The sequence below is a fragment of the Coloeus monedula genome (assembly GCF_965178545.1).
Source record: "Coloeus monedula genome assembly, chromosome: Z".
In the NCBI taxonomy this organism is placed as follows: domain Eukaryota; kingdom Metazoa; phylum Chordata; class Aves; order Passeriformes; family Corvidae; genus Coloeus; species Coloeus monedula.
In genome coordinates, this window is record NC_138822.1 from 77,516,429 (window position 1) to 77,527,556 (window position 11,128).

Genomic DNA, 11,128 nt, shown 5'->3' on the forward strand with positions numbered 1-11,128 from the left:
CAGATACACAGCAGCTTCACTGTTTGCCCACAGGGAAGGAATCCACTTGGAAGGCTCCCTGAGATCTAGGAGTGAAAAACAAAGTTGTAGGTCCAGTTGTGGGTGTTACCGACCCACTGATACCTTGCCCATCTGAGAAAGGCTGTGTGATCTCCTGTATGTGGCGATGCAAGGATCTCAGGTGACATGTAAAGTCAGCTGGAAATCACCATGTGCAGGAGAAACTTGAGGGTCTTGTCACCACCCCAACCTGGTGCTCCAGGACCCATGTTGTGCTCCACCAATAAACATTTGCATGGCAGAGAACGAAGTGACCTAGAAAGGTTTATTCTGTGCCACAGCATAGCTCGCAGACCCACAGGACAAAAACCTTCCCACCTAGAAATATGCTGTAGAAACACCCTGCGAGCAACATGATTATCATCCATCATAATTAAATGATCCTTAGTATCAGAGACAGGGCAGTAATTTACTGCATATTTAGCCAGGCGTTCACTGAGGTCAGTAGCTAATCTGTCACTGGAGGAGGGACTACCCCAGTCCATAAAACTCTCCCTGCCACAAGACATACAATCATCTATGGAGAAGAGAGGAGAATCAGCTTCCCAGGTTCTTCCACACAGCTACTGAGTGCCCTGTGGGTGAAAGAAAAGCTCATGAACTTTTGCCATGCAGTAGAGAAGAGGAAGGCAAGGCCAGGGACAGCATGAGCAGAGCACCATGTCCCCATTGGGGCAGCTGCTGATGCTTCTGCAGAGCTGTCCCCTCCAGGGCCACAGAGAAGCTGCAGCAAGTTGAGAGGAAGGCGAAGAAAACCAGCAAAGAACCAGAAAATGCTCAAGGGAAAAGGTCTTGAGTGTTCAGTGGATATAAGTTTTTCCATGATTAATCAAAGGTGCTAAAACCTTTTCATTGTGGAGAGATAAGAGCACCTGGTGAGCAGGGAGATAGACAGAGGGAATCCGGAGATGGAGGAGGAATCAGGGCAGCAATGGTTCTGCTCTGGCAGCCAGGTGAGAGGGAAAGTCTCTTGAGACCATTGCTGAGGTTGGCTTCTCCTTGCCCTACATGAGAGGACAGATGGGGTGGCTGGCAGAAAGGCTCTTTGCGAGTGTGACGGCATCTGCAGACACAGGTGCATTCAACAAGAGCAAATATTTGACCTGAAACAATGCATTGTGCTCCTCCCAGCTGCAGACAGCAGAGCACACCAGCTCCAGGCAGAGCATCCTCACTGCAGAAGAGGCATCCAAATAGTCCTGCACAGGCAAACGGTCCCAATCCCACCTGTTTAAAAAAACTGGCATCAAACCACCAGTCAATGGGTTACAATGCAGAGCAGAGCCCAAATTCCTGTTCGGTTCCTATAGAAAACGTTAAGGAGAAAGACAGGCTTTAGGAGCGTATCAAGGCTACTGACAGCTCCACTGTTGTGGGGTTAGGCTGTTCCTGAGCAGAGGGACCGTATCACCAATGCCCTCATGACAGAAATACTGCATTCCCACCATACAGCTTTTATAGGATGACATATGGGGGGGGGGGAGGGAAGCGAGGAAAGACTTTGAAGCTAGCTGCTGCTTTATTGGCTTGTTCATGGTTAACCAAAGGAGAGAAGGTGTCTGGGGGTGAAGAGAGGGTGCCAAGTTTCAAAGGGTAACTTGGCTCAGCGCAATGAAGTGTGCCGTCACAACAGGAGCAGCGAGTCAGCTTTATGGAGGTGGGGAGGACAATGTTGGAGAAGACTAAGAAAGCGATCAAGATTCGTAACTGCACCATGAGGGAGCTGCTGGCAGAAGCACTGGGAACATTCATCCTCATGGTAAGGAGGAGTCTGTGCGTGCATGTGTGTGTGTGTGTGTGCAACCAATTAAGGCAGCAATTTGTAAGGTCAGTGGTTTCCTACCACATCCTCAGAGTTGCTCAGTGGTTGGTTGCTACTGCTCACCCCTCTGCTTTGGTGGGATGGCAGTTTCCTGGCAGGCAGACCATGTGCCAAAAACCTTCTGGAGCACAAAAGTAATGCAGGGAAAGGGAGGTGAGCGCTGGGAGAGAGTGAAGTAGGTGAATCATTTCAGTTGGGAAAGACCTTTAAGATTTCATCAATTAACTCAGCACTGTCAAGGCCACCGACTAAAGCATTTCCCTAAGTGCCACATCTACATGTCTTTTAGACACCTCCAAGGTGTTATATATATGTAGTATCTGTAAAAACCACCACTTCCCTGGGCAGCCTGTTCCAATGCTTGACAACCCTGTTGGTGAACAGATTTTTCCTCAAATCTAATCCTCCCCTGGCACAATTTGAGGCCATTTCCTTCTGTCCTGTCACTTGTTACTTGGGAGAAGAGGCCACCCCTCCCCTCGCTACACCCTCCTGTCAGGGAGCTGGAGAGAGTGATCAGGACCTCCCTAAGCCTCCTTTTCTCCAGGCTGAACATCCCCAGCTCCTGCAGCTGCTCCTTATCAAACTTGTACTCCTGACCTTTCCCCAGCTCCACTGCCCTTCTCTGGACATGTTGCTCTTTCAGTTTTCTTCTAGGAGAAAATTGAGGAAGCGTTTGGGAATGAAGTCAAAGATCAGTGTCTAAAATGATTGTGCCACACCCCCTGAAAGATCCCAGAGAGTGAATTGAGGCTATTCTTCCTGCTGTGCCAGAGGTGTGGTGTAGCTGGGGAGCAGACCCTGGAAAGCAGACCCTGACTCTTCTATCACTGTCAACTGTGAAATGAAAACAGCATTCATCCATCTTCCTCTCGGGGTTGCCAGGGTAATGAACTTTCCAGAGAAATTCTCCAAAACCACAACCCAGCATTAGGAAATGTAATTACAGGGTGTGAAGCATGCCAGGATTTCACTTTTGATTTTCTTGCTGCCAGTTGAATAGTGCTTATGTAAATCATACATAAACTGCCCCTGTGCTTATGTAAATCATCATAAACGGCCCCCTTGCCTGAGGGATCTGTTTCACAAAGAAATAATTAAGTGGATTGGAGCTCCTGGGCTGCTTCAGAAGTGTTTGGGTAGAGGACTAGGAAGGTTTTGCAGTCAGGATTGATCCCTGGTGGGGGTGAAGTACCCACTGAGACCAGAGACTTTGAGTGTTGGATCAACATGGCAGAATGAGATCCTCCCTCTGAGAAGGCCCGCTATCTGTCTGTGCCAACTTGCTACAGCTGGACTTAGCCTCTGCTGAGACTGGACAGAGGCTGGCATGCAAAGGCTGGGCATAACCCAAATAACTTGTACTTGGAGATTAACAGAGGAAGAAGTTAAGACTTGTGTTAGCATAGGGACCTTCTGACACAGCTTTCTGTACCAAGAAAGGTGCTCATTTCCAAGGGCAACAACTGCCTATGCAGAGCACGGTTGCTTTTTATCTCGTCATTTTGCACATCTAGCTCTTCGAATTACACTCCCAGGTAGTTTTGCACCCATAGTAAGTTAGAGTACAGACATCCGTGACTCGTTTGCAGCAGTTTAGCAAACCATTTTGCTTTTTTCATTCTCTGTTATTTGGTGGTAGAAGTTCCCAGGTGACAAAGGACAACTTCAGGGTTGTCCTGCCAGGGACGCAGTATGAGGTGGAGACTTTACTCTGCACTCTGACAGTTCAAGGCAGATTTTGCAGCCTGCAGCTCACATTGGCTCTTCCATCACTGATCCATGAGAGGGAAGAGAGAAAAGGAGGGCACTGCACATCGGCTGAAGACAGGCAGCATCCAGCATCAGAACAAAGCATACAGCACCCAACTCTTCAGCAGCGCCTTGGCCCTCAGTGCAACAGGCAATGTGCTGGATGCATCTCCAGGATGCCTGAATGGCTGCTATTTGGACCACAACACTCACCCCAGGGCCCCTCAGTTTAATGGACAGGCAGCGTTGGTAAGAGGAACCCAGCAGCAGGACTAAGCAGCACAAGGACCAGGGAAGAAGGAATTAAAATAAATGATGTTTTGGGACTGTGAGGATGCAGGAAAAAACCAGAGGTTTGGATCTGTGCTGAAAAACAGATTCTGTGGCCTATCATGTGGTTTTTTTCAGGATAATGCTGTTTATGCTCAGTCATGTCTCCTGCCCTGCACTGCTCTCTCTGCACCTGTGTGCTCTCCTGCAATACCTGCGCCTTACACATTTGTTGTCTCTTGGGGCTGGCTTTGGAAAAATCAGAGATGCATATACAGAATTTGTGTAGTTTGCGGATGTTAGGGGGACATCACAAACTGTTTCTGGGGGCTTTTGCTGAGGCAGACTGAGAAGGGCTCACACTGTGGGGGCTGTAGCTTTGCGCAGAGCACAGAGTGTGGTCTGTGTCTACAAGAGAGATAAGAAGAGCAGCATCTCTGGAGAACAGGGGATTTGGGTGATGTCTATAAGCAATGAGGGGAAGCAGACACATGAGATAAAATTTGGATGCAGGCGGAGTAGCCAGAAAAGATCACAGTTAAACAGTACAAGCCAAAGCAGAAGTTTATATGCTGGAGAACATACTGACTTTCTTGTCTTGAAAGACATGTCACCTTGGATAAACATCAGTGCAGTCCAAGTAACAGGATAAACTTTCCAAATCCTCAGTGGTTTTTTAGGCAGAAACCTGAAGAGATGCCTTGTCCTTCTCCAGATTTTGGTGTAAGAGCACGCAAAGAACTGATTTTTCCACTCTTACCACATCAAAAGCATGAAATAGAATTCCCTCTTTCAGGACAGAGCAATGCCTTGAATATATGTTTTCCTGCTGGAGAGTGTTTACTTTTAGTTTTTTTCTCTGATTCTCCTTTAGTCACTAAAAAAATATTGAAACTTCGGCTGTTTCCAAACTGAAAATATATATGTTTAATGGAAAAGTTAAACCAGAATTTCCTTTCTTTCACTGGAATGTTACCAAAATTAGTGCAGAGTTTTGCAAACAGCTGTATGCTGCCTAAACTACATTTTTAGTCAATAAATTGCACACCAGGAAAAGAAGGACAGTAAGAATTTGCACTCCCTCCTTCCATCTGTCTTGGATGTTGTCTCCTGGTGGTCCACAGTGATGCTCCTCTGGTTCATGTCCCTGGTTTCAGGCTGAGGCATCTGCAGTGTGGCTGTGTGAATGACCCCCATGGAGCCCCAGCTCTTGGTGTGAGTGTTTGGGGGTTTGTATCCCCATACCCAACCACAATGAGAGTGCCTAGTTTGGTTTGATGGGCACCAGTCTCAGACATCACTTCAATTTTTGCAGGGCAAGGTTGTTCTTTGTCTTCAGACCATGGTCACCTTAGAGACTTCCTGTGTTTTGGAGCTCATTATTTTTGCAGAAAAAATAGCAAAGAAGCTCAGTCTACCACAGCAACAAGAACACTTTTAACACTCTTTTCTCTCTTTCTTTTTACACAGGTTTTTGGCTTGTCCTCTGTGGCACAAGTGGTATTGGGAAAAGGAAACACTGGTCAGTATCTGAGCATCAATATGGCATTTGGCATTGGTGTTACCATGGGCATCTATGCGGCTAGAGGAGTATCTGGTGAGCAGCACACTCAGGCATGGGACATATCCATGTCCCATAAAGGCCACGTGCGTTGGGAACAGGAGGAGTGGGGTGTGGAGGGGGGCAGTGCCTTCACAAAAAAAAAAGCAGTCCTAGAGCACTCAGGCAAGAAAAGCAGGAGAAGCCAGGCATGCCCAATATACGTTCAGAATACTGACCCCAAACTTGTGTTCTGAGCTGTGACAGGGCAAGTGGGACAGGGAGAGTTGAGGAGGTTTGGCCACCCACTTCTGTTGTGGCCAGGAGAGCCAGGTTTCAGCAGCTCCCCCATTTGGCCCATGCCAGCATGGCCCAAGCAGACAGGGAGCTCCCAAAACGTGCTGCTGATATGACCCATGGAGAAGTAAATAATTTATTGCAAAGGAGAGCTTACTGCTGATGTTGCAAAAGGAATGGTATGCAAATTTTCTCCTTATCACACACACCCATGCACAGATGCCCCACATGAACATGGGAAGTGGTGTTTTGGGGCCATGGGGTGACATCCTCCACATGACAGGAGCATTACCTTTGCCTTCTGCAATTTCTGTGTTCGTTTCCACCAAGAGAAGTCATTAAGGGCTCTAATAGGCAGAAAATTAAAGCAACTCCTTGGTCTTGAACTGTTGGAGCAGACAGAGGTCCAAATTTGGGGCTGGCTTGGAAAGGAAAATTTTTCCATGTGAGCAGTTAGGAGCAGTCAGCTCTTGATTTTCTTGTCCTTTTTGGAGCTGGTGGAAACATCCTGGGGAAAGCAGCCTGAGGAAAGCAGGTCCTGCAGTCCCAAGTGACTTTTGAGAATGAGCTGATCTGTTGAGGAGAGAGGGCAGTGCAGAAGGGATCTCAGTTCAGTCGGCAATAGTATGGTTACAAAGCAAACTTCAGACCTTCCTGACATAGTAATTTGGCTTCATCTGTGTCACAAGATGCTTTTTGTGATCTCTGAAATGGCTGGCCATACTCACATAAGAGCAGAGGATCAAAGAAGGGATCTACTCCCATTCCAGTTGTGGTTGTTGGACTGCAGCAGGTGGTACATGCACTTCACTCTGTCCTGCACTTTGATGAAATGATGGGTGTCTGCATCTTACCCCTTTTGGAGTAGAAGATGGTCATGAAGGCTGGAACATTTACTGGCCCCCAAAGTTTATACCTAGGCAGGAAAAAAAAAAAATTCTTTTAGACTCCTGGGGATAGGAGGCCTGAAGAACACATGCGGTTTGCACTGAGGGCACCAGACCTGGAACCATTTAGTTTTCAAAAACACTATTGTGATGCCAACCTCCTTGACAGAAAGTGTTCCATCAAAACACAGGTCCTCATCTACCAGTAGCCACATAAAAAGTGCTGAGGTATGGGCTCTTTTTAAGCTCAGTAGGGAGAAGCCCCTTGAGAAACTTACAGGGAAACTCATGCCATCCCAAGAGAGGTATGTCTGACAGGTGAGATGACCTACTCTCTGGAGGCAGCCTGTGGTCTACAGAATTTTTAGAAGACTAGCTAGGAGCTCTTTGACCTGCATGATTCAGCTGTTGAGAGAGAAAGGCTCATTTTGTGTCTGTGCTGGATTAAGACCCTGACCTGAGAGAGTCTTGCTGTTCTGGGTCAGTGTCTGGGTGATTACTGTGGGGCATGGGCCATAGAACCACAGAATATTTTGGGTTGGAAGAGACCTTTCAAGTTCATCCAGTCCAACTGCCCTGCAATGAGCAGGGACATCTTCAACTGCAGCAGGTTGCTCAGAGCCCTGTCCAACCTGGTCTTGACTGTTTCCAGGGATGGGGCATCCACCACGTCACATGTTCCAAAACAGCTGCACCAGTGTTGAGGCCTCTCTTTTTCTGTGATTTTGCAGGAGCTCATCTGAATGCTGCCATCACCATTACACAATGGGTTTTAGGAAACCTCTCCTGGACAAAGCTTGCAGCTTATATAACCGGCCAGTTCCTGGGCTCCTTTATGGCAGCAGCCACCGTCTTTGCCCTCTACTATGGTAGGGTCGTGTCTTTTATCACAGAGGTTGCTGTAGGTATAATTCCATTCAGCTCACACTCTTGTCACAAATACGTCCTTTTACAGTACGTAGCATGATTTCTGGGTGAGGAGGGCAAGCTCCTGGCTTGTGGGACAGACTTCACAGCTCAGGTTCAGAGCAGGTCCCAGATATACCTCTGGGAAGGATACACAATTCCTGGAGAACACAGCTCCTTTTACTCAGGGCATTCCCACTTTCCAAAACCTGTCTTCAGCAGAAGGGCAGTAGCTGCATTTTGTCAGCATTTTGTTTCCAGGTCTGCAGGAGCTTTATTTACATGAACTATCATGTATTAGGTGCTGCTGGAGCTCTGGGGGGACTCTGCTGGTCTGTGGAACACAGGTTTGCAGCCATCAGGGGTTTTGAGCTGTGAGCAGAGGACCCACCACCCACTGTCTCTAGCATGTCTCAGTCTCTGAGGGGCAGAGGGTTGGAGGCCTCCACTGCCTGCAGACCATCCAGGCTACCCCAGTCTCCTGGAGCAGGGATAGGGAGCTGGTAGGTGTAAGGAAGTGACTGCAGATCAAAGTGTGTGGGTAACAGGTATTGGTGAGTTCATGCCCTGCGAGGAGTGTGTCACCTCCATCACATCTTCCATTGCCTCCCTTCTACCTGATGTCTGTGCTGGCTGCAACAGGTGGACTTGTGTGTGTGTGTCCTGTGGGATGAACACTGTGCTAACTTCCGTAATTCCCACTTCTCCTAGATGCTATTTACGACTACACCCAAGGAAACCTTACAGTGTCAGGACCAACTGCCACAGCGATGATCTTTTCCACTTACCCTGCTCCCAGTGTATCCTTGCAGGGAGCCTTCTTCACAGAGGTCAGTGGGAATGGCTGTGGTGTGCTAGGAGAAGGTGGGTGGTAAAAGGTGCTGCTGCAAGGCTGCTACAGGGTCCCCACAGCCCTACATGCACAGACACAACCACAACCTCTTCCCCAAGGAGCCCAGCATCCAGGCAGGTGCCTGAAAGGTAAGATCCGAGGCATCTTGGTGGCGGGGCAAGCCTAAAGGGCTGGGCCTAAAGGGTAATACCTGAAGGCTTCTCCATAGCTTGGTCCAGGGCCTCTCCAGACACCTTCCCTGCATGCAGCACAAGCAGTGGGAAGTGAGAAGCTGAGCTGTATCACCAGCCATCTCCTCTGGGTTCTGGGCTGAATCCCTATTTGGATTCTACACCCAATCCATGCTCCTTGGCAGCTGTGCTGGATGTCCCTCCCCAGCATGGAGAGACTCGGACTGTCCCCGCATGAGCACAGCCTGGATTGAACCTCTATGTTTGAACAGACCCACTGAGACTGTGCAGTGGATTCCCAGCTTACAGCACAGTGTCTAGATGCCCAGAAATAGGAAAGGGATGCTTCAGGGGATGTGGGGCACAGAGACACCAGGGAAGGAAGATTCACTTCCAATGCAAATCTGGAAGTCTATGATTTTGACTCTGAGCTGACAAAACTCCTGCCTGGGCATGATGAAAAGGATGGTGGGAGTGGAAGACCCTAGAAGTAGGGAGTGGATCCCCTCAGCCTCCTGTGGACCAGGAAGTGTCCTTGATGCCCAAGAAAGCAAATAAGAGTGACAATGCCTTGACAAAAGCTGCAGTTTCTGGTTTTGCTGGTGTCTGTGCAAGCAGTCCACATCTCTCCAGCTGCATTTTCTGAAGCAGGAAGATACAGGTGTCATCACCTCTATCAAAACTATGCTTCTTGATGTCCCAGGCACTGCAAATCTACAAATGCCAGCTATGTAGTCACTGGTGGGAAATTCAGTTTCCCAAGTGAGAATCTGGTATCTGCATACAGGCTGTATAAAACATCACTTCCTCTGGGAGGATCAGATTTGTCTCGTGAGCAGTTTGTTACGGCTCTGCTTCTATTCGACAGAATGTACTTAAAATAACCTATTTCCCTGACTTGAAAGATGGAGAGAGAGGACATTGCTGAGAAGTTTGTATCAGTCTTGGTGATGAGGCTTTTTGCTGAGAAAACCTCAGCAAAGGTTTTTGCTGAGAGAATTTTCTTCAGTCCACCTGTGAGGAAGGAATAAGAACTGGGTCCTTCCTGCCTTGACCAGACTGTGAATCTCATCTCCTCTTTCATTCTGGGAAGTCTCTCCCTCTTTGCTGAGCAGGATCTTTCAGCCTTCCCCATTCTCTCTCCTGACCGGTTCTTCTCCCTTGTCTGTTCCTGCAGTTTACAGCAACAGTTATGCTGATCCTGGGCGTTCTAGTCATCCAGGATGAGAAAAACAACGCAGCCTTGAAAGGCGCTCAGCCCATGCTCTCGGGAATGCTGGTCCTGGGCATTGGTCTGGGAATGGGGCTGAACACAGGCTATGCCATAAACCCCTCCAGGGACTTGCCCCCCAGGATCTTCACGGCAATGGCTGGCTGGGGAATGGACGTCTTCACGTGAGTGACCTGTTCTGCTCTTACACTGCTCATCTTGCCAGGGGCGAGATAAGCACAAGATTAAATGTGTCATGCAGCCTTTTTCTTTGGACCAGGTGATGATACCACTGCAAAGTGTGCCTAGAGGAGCCCTGTGCATTAGGTACACAAAATTTAGAGTACCCTAATTCTCCTGCACGGGATTCTGTGCCTTGGCACTCAGATACCTGTTTGGGCACCAAATTGTCTGCCTGTTCACTGGAGATCCAGCTGGTTTTTGCAGTGACCAGAGAGCCAGAATGCAGCTCACTGAATGCAGGTGCATTGCTGAACAGGTCTCCTAAATTTAGAGTCTGAATTTGGAGATGAAACCCTGCCTTCCTCTACCTAGTAAGATGGTGTCGTGTTACGGCTTTTCTTATAGTGAGATCATTACCAAAGTCTCCTGTCCTGGACACGCATTTTCCTTAAATTTCCAGAAAATGTATTTGAGAACTCCGTAGAGGAGTTGCAGATGTGATTGGAAACAGGGAGGCAAAATGCCTATGTCTGTCTGAGAGTCCCACTCATCAAGACCACACAGCCCATTTCTTTTGGACAAAAGAGACCTGCAGTGTGGAGCCACCTTTCCACACCGATGGGGAAAATTACCTTCCCTCCAGCAATCACGTGAGAGGACAGTGAATTTGTGTAAGCCAATTGTAGGCTTAGTGCCTGGAGTGGGACAGACTCCTCTGCTCACACAGCTCACTCCTGCCCCAGCACGATGTGGTGGCAGGGCAGTGGTTCCAATCTGGCTCACCAGCTGCCTCCTCTGTGTTTCATTTCAGGGCTGACCATTCCTGGTGGTGGGTCCCAGTTGCAGCTCCAATTCTGGGATGTCTTGCTGGTGTTTTCATCTACAAAGCCTGCATTGGTTTTCACAACGAACCTGACCATGAAACTGAAAATAAGAAAGAAGAGGCAGGCACAGAGACTTCCAAACTGTGACGGCCACGTGCTTTGATGACACATGTGAAGGGCACATCTGTTTATCCACCATGAAGGTGGACAGACGAGGGACTAGATTTCAGTAAACCTACTCTGCTTAAATGGACAAACTTGGTATCTGAGATATTGGGCAGACTTGCACAGGGCTAGACCAGACTGTGACCTGAAGAAATTATTCAATCTCTCTGTATGAAAAAAAAAAAAAAA

At 48.2% G+C, this 11,128-nt stretch overlaps 1 protein-coding gene across 1 annotated transcript; it reads left to right on the top strand.

Moving 5' to 3' along the window:
• Positions 1–1,729: 1,729 nt before the first annotated feature.
• LOC309585422 (aquaporin-7-like) lies at positions 1,730–10,921 on the top strand (the record flags this gene model as incomplete). Its single annotated transcript, XM_082302127.1, has 6 exons — positions 1,730–1,819; positions 5,375–5,501; positions 7,360–7,497; positions 8,246–8,364; positions 9,735–9,952; positions 10,762–10,921. 6 exons carry the CDS (start codon positions 1,730–1,732, stop codon positions 10,919–10,921), a joined length of 852 nt encoding a protein of 283 aa, XP_082158253.1.
• Between the last annotated feature and the right edge of the window lie 207 nt (positions 10,922–11,128).